At 36.4% G+C, this 15,733-nt stretch overlaps 2 protein-coding genes across 2 annotated transcripts; one reads left to right on the top strand and one right to left on the bottom strand.

Annotated features, from left to right (window-relative positions):
• Positions 1-256: 256 nt before the first annotated feature.
• Positions 257-3,337, bottom strand: nudt19 (nudix (nucleoside diphosphate linked moiety X)-type motif 19). Its single transcript, XM_033989404.2, has 3 exons — positions 2,498-3,337; positions 2,204-2,411; positions 257-1,916 (listed from the first exon to the last, which is right to left on the bottom strand). Exons 1-3 carry the CDS (start codon positions 3,245-3,247, stop codon positions 1,741-1,743), a joined length of 1,134 nt encoding a protein of 377 aa, XP_033845295.1. The 5' UTR covers positions 3,248-3,337; the 3' UTR covers positions 257-1,740.
• A 1,123-nt stretch (positions 3,338-4,460) lies between these two features.
• On the top strand, positions 4,461-8,572 carry slc7a9 (solute carrier family 7 member 9). The gene is made up of 13 exons (XM_033989391.2): positions 4,461-4,595; positions 4,847-4,972; positions 5,187-5,334; positions 6,302-6,544; positions 6,691-6,816; positions 6,886-6,985; positions 7,064-7,108; positions 7,182-7,305; positions 7,386-7,489; positions 7,780-7,876; positions 7,943-8,092; positions 8,165-8,339; positions 8,437-8,572. Exons 2-13 carry the CDS (start codon positions 4,856-4,858, stop codon positions 8,496-8,498), a joined length of 1,491 nt encoding a protein of 496 aa, XP_033845282.1. The 5' UTR covers positions 4,461-4,595; positions 4,847-4,855; the 3' UTR covers positions 8,499-8,572.
• Positions 8,573-15,733: the final 7,161 nt, after the last annotated feature.

Here is a 15,733-nt window from a genome sequence, read left to right as displayed (position 1 = left end):
TGCATTGGATTTGTATATTATCCACACAGACTTGGGTGCTCATAAGTTGTAGTTGTTGTCCAAGTTGTAAAAGGTTACGCTCCGTGACCCAAGTCATGTTCCAAATCAAAATCCGCTTTTGGGCAAGTCCACTGGAAATCGCCGGATGAGAACTTGCTCCGATCGGATTAAAGGAGATGCATTGGAGACTTGTCTGTACCCGGTCAGGTATATTTCAAGCGGAAAAGTACAGCGCGCAAAGAAATCAATGCAGTTAACAATCAAATCAACTGGTTTTATTTGTAACAATTCTCAACCCTCATCTAAAATATGAGGACAAACGCAGCTGGCTTTTCAGTAGACTTGAAACAATTTAAACAAACTTGTAGAGTGCCATTCATTATGAAAAGTGAATACTGTACATTCAATTCTTCAGGCTTCAAAAAATGTGTTTGTTTGTGTGAGCATTAGAACAAGTGCCTGTACATTTCAATGATTTATTTAAGTATTAAATTCATAATTATTAGTTAGAAATTTTGCAACTAATTCATGCAAAAGTAAATTTAGGTATCACCCTTTTATGCATTCTGTATCCTTGCATGTATTACAGTATTCAGAATACTTTTTATACAGTATATAATTTAGAAACACTGCAGAGGAATAAAACTGCCAACTGTTTCACCATGTTATTTATCACTAATAAGAGATTAAAGAAAGCATAGGTCAAACATTTAGTCTAATATATGATGAAGAGGGCTGATGGCTTAAAATGACGTTGATGATTTGCTTAATTTGGATAAGAGTGGAGTTTTGGTTTGTTTAATTGTTACAAATATACAATTGGCTTTTATTATAGCCACATGAGCTTTATTTCCTGTGATGTCATCAAATCCACCTGTCCCAAAAGCTGAGAGCCAAGAGCGTGTTTGTGAACTCCTCAAGTCCATTCTCAGAGTCTGCACCCACAGCTCTGTACCCGGGAATACACGTGTACACAGTCTGCGTACGGGGAATTGAGACACAGTCCAACTGAGCTTGAACAAAGGCCAAGTGAGAGGGCAGGGGTCAAGAGATCTCTCATCTTCCATCTACTGGTAAAAACATCAAATATACTTACATATGGTAGATTTAAGTATAGTTTAATTAAAAAAGAATATACAATATACATATTCTAATCTGGAATCTGTTTTTAACAGTAAATATTTTACCATTATCTCTTTATCTTCTTAAACATTAAAATGGAATGCATCACTAAATAAACATACAGTATTTCTCTTCCATATATTCTCACAAGCTCAAATATCTTTTGCATGAGAAAATTCAGATTTAACAGCTTTCTGGTATGTTTCATATACTACTCTTAAAATTGCAAATGCTTTAACAGTCAGCAATAATATTAAAGGAAAAAAAATCAATACTAATAGAAGTAATACAGTTTAATTGCCAATATTATGTTATTAGTTATTCATTTAGCCCTGCTGTGAGTGGGAAGTCATCATGAGGAGGGCTGGCAGCTCAGCAGTGAGTCTTGCACCGACATATTCATGCCATACACTTACACACAGAGCAATCCAATGTTGTAAATACAGAAAACACACACCCTCAAAATTATTTAAATATAACATATCTTTTTGAGAAATGGAACTTGTCACCTGTTAGACAAGTCGAGTGTCAGTTTGTGAGAATATATATTATGTTAAATACCCCTTTAAACACAGTTGACCACTTTGTGTATTTATCTAAAAGAAATGAGGGCCCAGATCAAAGCAGACTTTTGGAGCTGAGAGGTAATACAGGCAGCAGGTGCTTGTACTTGGGAGGAATAGTTATCTGCAGTCTTATATTATACAAATCTGAAATCACCATACGGTGCAGAGCAGATCCTCCATCATGGCCTGTACTTGACTCTGATGCATTCACTGGGTAAAGTTTGTCGCCTGGAATAAACATATGATATATCAAAATGAGAGGAAAGCAAGTAACAATAAATACAAATGCAATATTACATCTTCAAATTATACAAGTAAAAACACTTTGAACAAAAGTTAGGTGGTCACAAACAGGGCAAACATATAGACATACAAGTAGAAAGCATCTTTGTTAAGAAGATGTGCTCCTGTTAATCTATGGTGTATTTGCCAATACAAGATTCACACCCACAGCATCTTCGCTGGATAACAAACTTAAAATATTAAATTATGCATTTCAAACTGAATTTCCATACCTGGTAATAGTGAAATATGTTGGTCGTCTTCAGCTGTAATAACTGGCATCCACTGTTCACAGCCTTCTATGGCGCGCTCACTGGCAAACTTGTGAAGGTCATTTAGTAAGGGCAAACGACACAAACGGCTCAGTTCATAAAACTGCGGTGGGGCAATCCAGACTTCTTCGGCTTCATAACTCTGCAAAACCTCTGAGGGTGTAGACCACTGTAAATACAACAGCATTAAAATAATATTGTCAATTTCAAATAGTTTCTTGTTAACTTAAATATATGTTATGGCATTGAAATAACCTGGAAGAGTTCAATCTCCTTTTGGTCCTGGAGTGTATGGGGTATCTCTTTTAAGCAGCAAATAAAAAAGGCTGTGTCAAATCTTCGGCCTCCATATCTGCCCTCAGGAGTGAGCCAGTTGGACCACTCATGTAGGGCCCAGATGTTAGGCAAGACCTCCAGCTCTCTGCACATCCTGATGAAGTTAGAAGGGCTCTGGTTTACCAATGACCTCCACTTTTTTAGTTTTTCAGGACATATGTCATTAATACCGTGATGGATCATGCCCCCTTTATTATTAAGCACACGTTTCTCCTCAGTTTTAGGAACAACTAGAAGCACTCCTGATTCTTCAAATGTCTCTCTCAGGGCACAAATGCGGAAAGCCACCTCGCCTGGGATTGGAGAGCCTAACTTTAACCGATCAGTAGCAAATATGGGGGGTCTTGTCTCTGCATTTTGCTTAACATGTCTCAAACCCAAACAGGGAGTATTGCTGAAAGATCTGAAAATGTCCAGCCACTCGCTAGAAAAGTCTGAGGAGTCCACAAGTCCTCCGGGGAACACGTAAGCATTGGGCATAAATCCGCTTTTACCACTTCGTTTTAGCAGCAAAATGTTGTAGTCAAAACAAGACGAGTGTGGCAGGTGTTTAGTGTCAAGTTTGCCCAGCTGCGGCGTCCTTGAAGCTAAAGATCCCGCACAGAGGCGCTGTTCTGCTGCTACAATCAACGTGGCTGCTTCTTTCCAGTGCTTTAGTGAGTGGTTCATCTTTAGGAAACGTAATAAGCCTATTTGCCACTCTGTTCGTTGTCTATGAATGTTTTCTACTTGCCTTCACAACTATGTTTTGGCGGAAGTGACGTACAGGCCGTGATTGCCAGTTTGCGCGCGCCTCTATCGCCACCCTCAGGCCAAAAGGCTGAACAACACTCAATAATAAGCATGCTTCTGTTTGAAATCAACTTAATTCTTTCTCTCTTGAGGTGGATGAACATTAAGTGAGCTACGCCAAAGCCACGTGCACATTTTTTCTCATCTGGGACTGGGACAACATCTTGATAAAGTTGTAATGTAAATTGTGAGTGCTTTTTCCATAAATAAATTGTGCAAGCTTTTGTCTAAGGCACAGAGGTGAATGTGGAATGCTAATGTACCACTGTTCTCAGGGTGACTGAGTGCAAGCGTAATGTGTTACCTACCAGACAGATTACCTTGTCTGAAACAAAATCCCTTATCCCTATAATTATGTCCAAAATATTTCTGTTTCTACTTTGAATACAATACCCTATAGAATACAAACAAATAATAATAATAATGCATTTCATATTGCATTTTGAAATCTCAGGGGCATATTTTATATTCATTCAAACCACACTTGGTGCTTCTGTAGCAGGTGACTGCTCCAGCCACTGAGCCACTGTAACCCCAAAAATAATGTTCCTTTTTTAACAAACTGACATTTTATCTTAACCGAGAAGATAGTTAGCCAGTTTATCAGATGTTAGTGTTAAAAGGTCCACTGCCTGGCCAACAAGTAGATTGTTTTCTTCTGTCATGTAGTGAAATTTTGCGAATTATGCAAAATTACAACTTTTAGATTTAAATTTCAAAAAGAAACATTAATGCCAGTCAGCCATTAACAAACATGACTAGATCGTAACAAGCACAAAAAAGAGAAAGATTGAGGTAATGTAGCACACTGGGAACACAAGTGTCATATGTCTGTATCAAAGAAGCTTTGTGTTGAAATCAGCCTGGTAAACTTAAGGAGAAAATGCTTTAGTGATCTCTGTTGAAAAATAGATTCTTGTTAAAAAAAAACCCCAAAAAAAAACAGTCCAGTTTTAGTCAAATAGTTGTGAACAGTGTACACTCACATACTGTACAACTAATTCACCAAAACAGTGTTTTATACATTTCAGGTACTGTGTCCCTCCCCTGTCTCCCCCTGTTGCACTCAGAGCCAGTCGGATCTGGCTCCTCCCACCAGAAGAGCTACACATTTTCAGAGACATTCCTGGTTCACTTAATGCTTAACTTTGCGACAGTGTAATTTGGGCAGTCTTGATGATAAGGAAAGGTTTTTTTTTCAAAGTTCATAAAAACACCCTCTGAGGTAAGTTTTTTTGTTTTGTTTGTTTTTTTTAAACCCCTACTGCTTACTGTTGTTGTAAAATCTGTATAGGCTTAACATTTAGCCTATATTCCAAATGGCTGCATTGTTCTTGTAATTTGTAATGACATAATTATACTGAGTACCCAAATATAGACAATAGTCCAGTGATTTTTTATTTAATAATAAATGTAAATGCTAAAAATGCCTTTCCTCTATCAAGTGTGACGTTGCATGTCCTTGTGCTTTGCCAGTAATCAGAAATGGACAAAAACAGAGATTTGAAGCAGCATAAGTTACAAAATGGCGCAAACAGTTCCAATATTGCCGTTGAAACAAAAGACAAGAAATCTGAAAAAGTCACCATGCTCCAAAAAGATGTAAGTATATTTTGATTTCCAGTAATTCATACATTTTGTCAGTCCAGAAATATTATCCCCATCTCTCCTACAAGGACCAAAAAGGATTGGATTTAGTTCCAAGCAGTACCATGTGCAGTCTTTCATAGTTTTTGCTACTGAGTATATGCTTGTGCAATCCAACTCTAAGCTTTCCAAAGGTGATAATACATTTTGTGTTATGTTCTGTCTGTAGGTTGGTCTCCTGAGTGGGATCAGTCTGATTGTAGGGACTATGATTGGTTCGGGCATCTTCATCTCTCCTAAATCAGTTCTGCTTTACTCGGGAGCAGTGGGACCCTGTCTCTTGATCTGGACTGCCTGTGGAGTTCTGTCCACTCTTGGTGAGATTATTATCTATAATCCTAAAAGTGTGTTCAATGTATCTGTGTGTAAACCACTCTCTTCAGTCACAGTGATGTGCTTTACATATTGGTCAGAAAGGTTTTAACAGCTGACGCCCTTCCTGACTCAACAGTCAATTAACTGGTTGATTTCTACTATAAAACCTCATTATGAGGTCATTTCTATGCTGGGCCATGAGTCTCACCCCCTGCAGGACGCTCTGTCTGCCCTGGAGAGCAGCTTCAGTGACAGACTGATTCACCCTCGCTGTGTGAAGGAGAGGTTTCACAGGTCTTTCCTTCCTGCTGCTGTCAGACTGTACAATGAACACTGTTAACACTGAACATGTGTCATTCAACCATACCTATGTGCAATACCCAAGTCACTTTACAGAGATGTTATATTAGAGTCTATTTTTAGTTTATTTTTAAGTATATATTTTTTAATTATTATAAGCTATTTATCTATTATCTTGTTTTATTGCATGTACCATTTTCCTTCTGTTCTTTAACTGTACGGTGCAATACTGGAATTTCCCCATTATGGGACTAATAAAGGCTCTTATCAATCTTATCTTATCTTATGAACATAATTTATAGTGTTTTTTTTTATTTCAGTGTCATAGTCTACTCATTACGAAACAAAATAGTCAAACTCATAAAAATAGCCAATAGTAAACCTACTATAATATCTTTTGACAAGGGGTATAAACAAAGTGTTTTATTATGGAAGCGACTGAAATGTTCCTTAGTGCCATGGCATGACCTAGGGATACACCCAAGTTACAGTACACTTTGGTCAGCAGTTAAAAGAAATAACTATGTTGCAATTTACTGGAACATTTACTTTACTGGCAAAAATAAACAAATTACAGTCTTATAAAATACTGTTAAAGAGTAATATTGTGTTGTGTGAACTGTAAATAAACAAGATAATATAATAACAACAGTTGTTTCCTCTTCGTAGGTGCTTTGTGTTACGCTGAACTCGGTACCATGATCACCAAATCTGGGGCGGAGTACTCTTACCTCTTGGAGAGTTTTGGATCTATTGTGGCATACCTGTACTCCTGGACCACTGTTGTGGTTCTTAAGCCTTCCTCTTTTGCCATCATTACTCTGAGTTTTGCAGAATATGCCGCCGCTCCCTTCTACCCTGGGTGCAATCCTCCAGTACTGGTCATTAAATGTCTTGCCTCTGCTGCAATGTGTAAGTAGTGTTTTAAAATGTGTAGGTTAATGGTTTGTAGATGGGCAGATACAGCTTTTTAGGTTCAAAAGTACTTGAGATGTGAATTTGTTTGGTTAAATTTTAATTCCTTAGAAGAACCATTAACTATTGTTTTATCTTTTCAGTTATGATTGTTGCAGTCAACTGTTTGAGCGTGAAATTGGCGAATTATGTGCAGAATGTCTTCACTGTGGCCAAACTTCTGATCATTGTCATTATTGCTGTGGCTGGCATGGTTTTGCTGGCTCAAGGTATAAGGTTTGCATTCAGCATGATAAATAATAATATAAAATGCTAAACCGTGTTTTATATGTACCCAGGAAAAACTGAAACTTTTTCCAATGCATTTGAAACCTCATCAGTATCTTTTGGTTCTATTGGTCTTGCATTTTACAATGGACTCTGGGCATATGATGGATGGTAACTTATCAAAAGTGATATTATATTAGTTGAAATGTAAAATTATTAAATGTATTTTATTATTATTATTACTATTAGGAACCAGCTGAATTTCATTACGGAGGAGTTAAAAGACCCTTATAGGTATAACAAACTGGAAACTGAAAACATGTATTTCAAATGTTTTGAAATTAACAAATTTAACATTTTCACATAGGAATCTTCCCCTGGCTATTATAATTGGTATCCCTTTAGTGACAGTTTGTTATGTGTTGGTCAATGTGGCTTACTTTACTGTCATGACTCCCAGTGAGCTGCTGGTATCTCCAGCTGTGGCTGTGGTAAGTTTCAGACACAGGTGACTACAGAAACATTTTGTTTTGTTTAAAAGCTTTGGGCTGAAATTTTTGATTGTCCTCAGACATTTGGTGACAGAGTTCTTTATCCTATGTCATGGATCGTCCCACTTTTTGTTGTCTTTTCCACATTTGGTTCGGCTAATGGTAGCTGCTTCACTGCTGGCAGGTAACGTATGTAATCCTTTTTTATCAGATAGAACGAAGAACCATATGCATATTATTCACGGTCAGAAAATGTGTTAAATGGTCTTGACTGAGATAAAAGTATTATCTAAAAGGAGAATAAACAGTTTAACCAAATTAATGTGCTCTTTTTGTAGTCTTTTGTAATTTGTCCGCCTCCAAACCTTTAATTGTTTCTTATATTATCCATCTTTCAATATATCTCCCACCTCTACGTACTCTACTAGTCAACGATATGTTACCTTGTGATGTTATAGTGCCTTCTCTTTACAGACTGGCATTTGTAAGTGGTAGAGAGGGCCACATGGTTAAAATCTTATCCTACATCAGCCTCAAACGCTTCACACCAGCACCTGCACTGATTTTTAATGTAAGTTTGAACTATGCCGATTTGTCAAATCAAATTTAAACATTGCTGTTTTGCATATTGTTACAGGGCTTTTTGTCCTTACTTTACATCCTTCCAGCAGACATTAACACACTCATTAACTACTTCAGCTTTGCTCAGTGGTTCTTCTATGGTCTGACAGCATTTGCTCTCATTGTAATGCGTTTCACGAGAAAGGAACTTCACAGGCCAGTCAAGGTAATTATTTTTATATCAAATAAAATGAAGAACATATTAGTAATGTGTATGTAATTATTTGGTTACCCAAAGGTGCCGATTGTATTGGCAGTTCTCATGACCCTGGTGTCTTTCTACCTGGTACTGGCTCCCATCATTGATAAACCGGAAATCGAGTATCTTTATTGCACTGTTTTCATTCTCAGTGGACTCATCCTCTATTATGTTTTTGTTTACAAAAAGGTCAAGTGGGCACATAAAATGATGAGTAAGTTTAGAAATATTAATATCATTATTATTACATTTTTTTCAATTGTTTTTTTCTTTTTTTGTTTGCTGTAACCTGAAATGTGTGTGTTTTCCAGGACCCATTACTATGCATCTACAGTTGCTCATGGAGGTAGTCCCACCTGAGAAAAATGAATGAGCTTTTTCACCAAGAGTTATGTCACTGATGTCATTTAAAAAGAGAGAAAGTATTTTAATGTATTTGGGCTTCATCCAAAAAAAAAAAAAAAGATATCGTATAATATACTTTTTAATAGCAAATAGTTTGCATTTTACCTTTGTTGGTTCTAATATTACCTTTATATTACGTTAATAAAAAAGTTAATTAACCAATATGTCCACTAGGTGTCAGTAAAACACTACTGCATTGAGATATGTTACCTATAAAATTTCTGTATTTATTTTGTCATTTGATTCATGACTTTGAGTTCAATCTTATACCAGTGATAAAAGTGAAAAGCAATTAGTGTTTCTAAAATTTTGCAAGTTATGGTTTATGTATATATTGACACACAATTATTATAATAATTAAAAGTTACTTACTTTTTGAGCATCTTAATTTATTAATATGTAAAAAACAAAAAAACAAAAAAACAAAAAAAAAAAACAGCAAATGCTGCTGCTGTTAAACTGCAAAATAAAATGTCATTGTTCCAGCCTGATGAATGAGTTGTATTATTTAAAAATATGTACAATTTTACAAAAATGCACAAAACCACCACAAACTGGTGTTGAAACTTTGCAATGTAGTGATAAGCAGTTACATTTTGTTTCATCACTCTGTAATGTGCTTATGTCCTGGGATGAAAGAAACATTTTCCACACATTTCTTTTCATTTGGGGCCTTAGTTGCTGCACAAAATCCACACCACTGTATGCTGTAAACTCGTATTATCAACTAATTTTACACATTTGCCATATGTATTTCCTCATCAGGGACTTCTCATACAAATGAATCTCAATAATTGGTTGGTAAAAGACAAGCTTTAGGTCAGGTAAATTATCTTTGTGTATGAGGAGGTATAACAAACCTGATAATTCTGATAAATCTGAAGTTTTATATATTCAGAATCTTACAAGTTCACAAGACACAAGAAGTTAAAGGTGCACTACAATATATTATGGCATTGAAAACATGAAGATCTTTTCGATGAAGACAAGAAGGTGACACCACCAGACCAAGTTACAGATCAGATCCCACTCACACTAAGAATGCACGTTTTAAAGATACAGTATTTTAGCAATCGATTAAATGCAAGATAGATGAGAGCTAAGCTCTCCATAAAGGCAAGCTGGGAGCACACCATCCACCAGAAGAGCTACACAGTGCTACTTAAAGTTTCTTTAGCCAGGCTATTAATGATTCTTCTGTCATGTCTTAATCAAACTTCACATTAGTCCAGTGTGGCTTGATTGGATATTACCATGTTAAATATTCTGATTAAGTCAAATTTACAAAGTGCATATGCACAGTCTTTACACTTACATATGAGTGAGAGTGTGTGTGTGTGTGTGTGGGGGGGGGGGGGTTCTGACAGTTGTGACAGTGCACCAAGATACAGCTCATTAATAAACAGACAGCTCTGATGAGAACTCATCTGCATCTCATTATCATCACATTACTGAATTTTCCAATCACTTTCCAAATTAGCATTCAATTAAAATTTTGCAATCATTGGCCAACCTCTTTGAAAAACGATATAGTGATCAAGTCCAACTTGTGAATGTAAAAAGTTTGACCCACTCAGTGTGATATAGCAAACCCTATGATGTCAAGTCACAGTGAACGTGCGGATGAGACATGAGGGTGCTCTCAACGTGACCTGTTTTCCTCCTGTGGAGGGCACACGTGGATAAGCATTCACTGTGAAATTTAGTAAATTCTTTTCATTTTACAGCCATCGCTGACTTTATGCACTTCTTTAATCTAATTATATTACAAATTAAAACATGAAGTCTTAAAAAGATATTTGCGTGCAAGGGTGTGGTGTGAGATACGTGTTCAAAAGTGGTAGTACTCACTAATTGCATTGCTCTGCATGTTTCTTCTTCTGGAGGTTTCATGTGTTTAATGTCTCTTTGATCTAGATGATGGGGATGAGGCTACTCCGACTGCCTGAGGCATGGGTGGCTTCAAATGAACTGTGGGAGGCAAGATGGTGAGGTCTGTAAAAAGTAGCAAAAACAGTAGCAAATGAGAGAATTATTATTTTTGCAGCGCGATACTGTACATTTGTAAAGACTGAATAGTAAGAAGTAACCTCAGTTTTGATCTCCCCGTGCTTTGTCTATAGAAATGGAAGTATTTTTAACTGATAATTGCAGGAATGCTATAGAAAGATATTTTCTATCTGCAGGAATACTTACCGTGACGGTAATTAGTCTAATAACAAAACTCAATAATGAAATAGATTTTTATTCAAAGAACCACAAATATTGAATGAGCAATAGCGCTTCATATTAATCTGACTGCTTCACTCCAGTAATGTGTCAACTAAGTCAATACAGACAGTCTGTGTCTATTGGGAGTTGAGAAAGATAAGAAAAATCTCATTTATGGACAAAAGTGTTTATATAGATTTTCTATAACTCATGCTTTAAAGACAGGGGTTTTATCTGACGTACAGTCTATAAGCAGCTGGAACCATAGGTAATTCAGTTTTATATTAATTATAGCACACTCCACTACAGTTACCACAATGAATGTGCATTATGCATTTTAGTATTGACTGCAATTATATAAACTATTTTATTAACAGGAATAACCCTGTTTTTGACAGAGGTTCCCAGGTTTTAGCGACAAATTGACAATAGTGAAAACAATACAGGGCAACCAAAAGTCAGAAGAAATTAACACCAAATTACGAGTAATTTATACAGACTCTCAAAAGTTAGAATAATTATAGCCACTCTATTTTATAATAGGGCGGACAAAATTAAAAGATTAGCCTATGAGCAAACCAACAGCTGATGTGTGGCACTTTTATTTGTTTATTCATTTTATTACCGTGCTCTATTATTCCAGTTATAACAGCTTGGGAATTTTTAACTTTATTTATTGTTGAGGTACTGTACATTAAAACGATGGTACCATTCCATTGCCATTTCTTGGCCATTTTAACAAGGGACCCCTCAGGTTTTATTCCTCTAACCCTGAGTTTAACCAGCATCTGCTCCTGAAGCAAAGCTCTGATTGACCAGTCACAGATGGACCAGGTGCACTTAATAAGGCTCAACAAAAGTTTAATGATTTGACTTATATTCACTTATACTTTACCCTTATTTTACTCAAATGACTTACAAGCCTGATTTTTATTTAGTGGATCATACATAAATTATGTACATTTAAAATTTTGATTCATGTAGGATACACTTAATGAACTACACAACTCTCAGCAAAATTATCAAAAATTATAATTAGCTAATTTAATATAAAGTCTGAAATCAAATATTGTTAAAGCCACAAGCACATCTGTCCTTTGCAACCGCCCTGGCATATGCCATTCTCCCTTCCTCATAGACACTGTGTCCCCGTCACTGTATTTCTATACTGTACTGTTCTGTACTGCCAATTGCTTTATACTGGTATTGTCCATGGCTTTGAACCAGCAGCCTCATGGACAATACAGCTATGGTGTAATTGAAATTTCTGATTGGAATGGCCTAAATAATGTTTGTGTCAATTTTGAATAACTTTGCATAAAGTGTTTTTTGTCTGTCTGTATAAGTTCAGTAGGATCTGAATAGTGGACACTGATGCTTCCAATGGCCAAAAGATAAAAAATGCGACTTAGGTCCAATGGACTATCTACAGCTACTTGGCAAGTTTCATGCCAATTGGACAATGTTGTGTCTTTTATGTGTACTATAGGGAGCACTATTGTGTTCAGTGCATTTTTTCCTTTGTCTATTCATGTCTGAATTCTGTACCAGTGGTTACATTTTGAGCTCTCAGCCAATGCCCGTAGTTGTAAGAAGTCATTAAAAAACAGGAAATTAAGGAGTTTTTTGCCAACGTACTATGGGCAAACGGTAAGGAGTACCCCCCCCCAAAAAAGATGTATATTTTTTATTGCAGTGCCTCTATATATGGCATGCTGAATCTGAGCTCATTTGGACCAAAAACCTACAACTTTAAACATTTTATAAACATGTTGTCAAAACGGTAATGGATTTTTGATCCAATAAGGCCGACTTCCTGTTCATCATAGGGTAGTGCTTCAATTCATTTTTAGGCTTGTGTCATGGAGCTTTATCACTGCTCTGAAGTTTGTGAGCTTAAGCCAAAATTTGCCCATCTCATCTCACATAGGCGTCCACTTCTAGATGGTGCTGTGGAGTCATTTTGTGTGTACCATGTAAAATACTGTTATAAGACTTAATTTTTGACTAAGCAGGTGCACTCTGCCCCTGAGGGTGTGTTTAGATTAGTCGGTCTTTTCCCCTCCATTGCCTGATCTGAGTCACAGCACCATTCACTTTGAATGGATGAACGGTTTGGATGACCCTAGAGCAAAAACTGTAAAAATGGAAGCAATGGTCTAATGATGTTATTATTTAGATTTGACCTATGTAGGCCAATGCTCGTGGTCATGAGAAGTCATGGAAATGGAGGTGTTTTTGACTGGCGTGTGCCAGGCAAACCATAAGGACTATCCCAAAAAATGTCCAGATAAGGCATGCTGAATCTGAACTCATTTGGACCAAAAACCTAGGACTAGATGTGTTTTATAAACAGGCTGTTGACATGACGAGGGAAGGTTTTATCCAACATATGCATTGCATGTCTAAAATGTTCAGTTTTATGTATTCATCAGGTGGAGGTTTTAATGTAAGCCCTTTTGGATTTTTTGCCTCTCTCTGTACCTGCTTTTTATATACAATGTCCTTTTTATTCTTATTTTATATGGGTGGAAAATAAATACATAAAAATTATAAAACAAAATCTATTCAAGACTTTTAATTTAAGTAATATTATTTGAATCTCCATACTAAAAATAGGATAACTTGATTAAACAATGTGCTTTTCCACATTTCCTGACTGATCCACAGTCACATGACTTCCTGTCCCTTTAAGATGGAAGCCTCCTCTGATTTACAGTTGCCACGTTGAATCATGGACCTTTTAAAATAGCAGTGAATCCTCTTTTCTGGGATCCTTTGTTAAAGTCTTGTGTCTTCTGCTAACCTCAAGATTTTCTTTCACTGAGTTTTCTAACTCTGCTCCAAACCTGTTTAGTAAAACAGAAAACTCTTGAGTTGTATGAGTGTAACCATGAGTTAATTAAACTTCCTAGGTTAATTAAACTTCCTTTACGAAACACGGCCACTGTCTTATCCTGTAATTTAATCGTAACTGTAATATATATATATATATATATATATATATATATATATATATATATATATATATATATATATATATATATATATATATATATATATATATATATATATATATATATATATATATATATGAGACCAATATATATATATATATATATATATATATATATATATATATATATATATATATATATATATATATATATATATATATATATATATATATATATATATATATATATATATAATATTATATATATATATATATATATATATAATATTATATATATAATATATATATATATAATATATATATATATAATATATATAATATAATATATATAATATATATATATATGTTTCTGGGCTGTCGCTGAGAAACACGGAGTTTGAGCTCCCTCCAAAGATGTTCTATAGGGTTTAGGTCTTACGGAGCCACTCCTTGGTTATCCTGGCTGTGTGCTTTGGGTCATTGTCATGTTGGAAGCCACGACCCATCTTCAATGCTCTAACTGAGGGAAAGAGGTTGTTCCCCAAAATACATGGCCCTGGTCATCCTCTCCTTAATACAGTGCAGTCGTCCTGTCCCATGTGCAGACAAAGACCCCCAAAACATGATGCTACCACCCCACGCTTCACTGTAGGGATGGTGTTCTTTGGATGGTATTCATCATTCTTCTTCCTCCAAACACGACGAGTGGAATTAAGACCAAAAAGTTCTATTTTGGTCTCATCTGACCACATGATCATCCAAAAGGTCATTGGCAAACTTAAGACGGGCCTGGACATGTGCTGGTTTAAGCAGGGGAACCTTCCGTGCCATGCATGATTTTAAACCATGACGTCTTAGTGTATTACTAACAGTAACCTTGGAAAATGTGGTCCCAGCTCTTTTCAGGTCATTGACCAACTCCTCCCGTGTAGTTCTGGGTTGATTCCTTATCTTTCTTAGGATCATTGAGACCCCACGAGGTGAGATCTTGCATGGAGCCCCAGTCCGAGGGAGATTGACAGTCATGTTTAGCTTCTTCCATTTTCTAATAATTGCTCCAACAGTGGATCTTTTTTGCACCAAGCTGCTTGGCAATTGCCCCATAGCCCTTTCCAGCCTTGTGGAGGTCTACAATTTTGTCTCTTGTGCATTTTGACGGTTCTTTGATCTTGGACATGTTAGTAGTTGGAGTCTTACTGATTGTATGGCGTAGACAGGTGTCTTTATGCAGCTAACAACCTCAAACAGATGCTTTTTTTAGGATAATAAGTAGAGTGGAGGGGGACTTTTTAAAGGTGGACTAACAGGTCTTTGAGGGTAAGACTTCTAGCTGATAGACAGGGGTTCAAATACTTATTTGCAGGAGTAACATACAAATATATTATTTTAAAAAAAATCATACAATGTGATTTCCAGATTTTTTTTTAGATTAGGTCTCTCACAGTGGACATGCACGTAAGATGAAAATGTCAGACCCCTGATTTCTAAGTCTCTATAGCTGTCTGTGTATCTGTCTGTCTGTCTGTCTGTGTATCTGTCTGTCTGTCTCTATAGCTGTCTGTGTATCTCACTGTATATCTGTCGGTCTGTGTATCTCTCTGTCTCTATAGCTGTCTGTCTCTATAGCGGTCTGTGTATCTGTCTGTCTCTATAGCTGTCTGTCTGTGTATCTGTCTGTCTCTATTGCGGTCTGTGTATCTGTCTGTCTGTGTATCTGTCTGTCTCTATAGCTGTCTGTGTATTTGTCTGTCTGTCTGTCTCTATAGCGGTCTGTGTATTTGTCTGTCTGTCTGTCTCTATAGCGGTCTGTGTATCTGTCTGTCTCTATAGCTGTCTGTGTATCTGTCTGTCTGTGTACCTCACTGTGTATCTGTCTGTCTGTGTATCTGTCTGTCTCTATAGCTGTCTGTGTATCTCACTGTATATCTGTCTGTCTCTGTAGCTGTCTGTCTGTATATCTGTCTGTCTCTATAGCTGTCTGTGTACCTCACTGTGTATCTGTCTGTCTGTCTCACTGTATATCTGTCTGTCTCTAT

This window comes from Periophthalmus magnuspinnatus, chromosome 3 (assembly GCF_009829125.3).
Source record: "Periophthalmus magnuspinnatus isolate fPerMag1 chromosome 3, fPerMag1.2.pri, whole genome shotgun sequence".
Taxonomy (NCBI): Eukaryota; Metazoa; Chordata; class Actinopteri; order Gobiiformes; family Gobiidae; genus Periophthalmus; species Periophthalmus magnuspinnatus.
The sequence above is the reverse complement of the archived record's forward strand: the minus strand, read 5'-3'. Positions and strand labels throughout refer to the sequence as shown.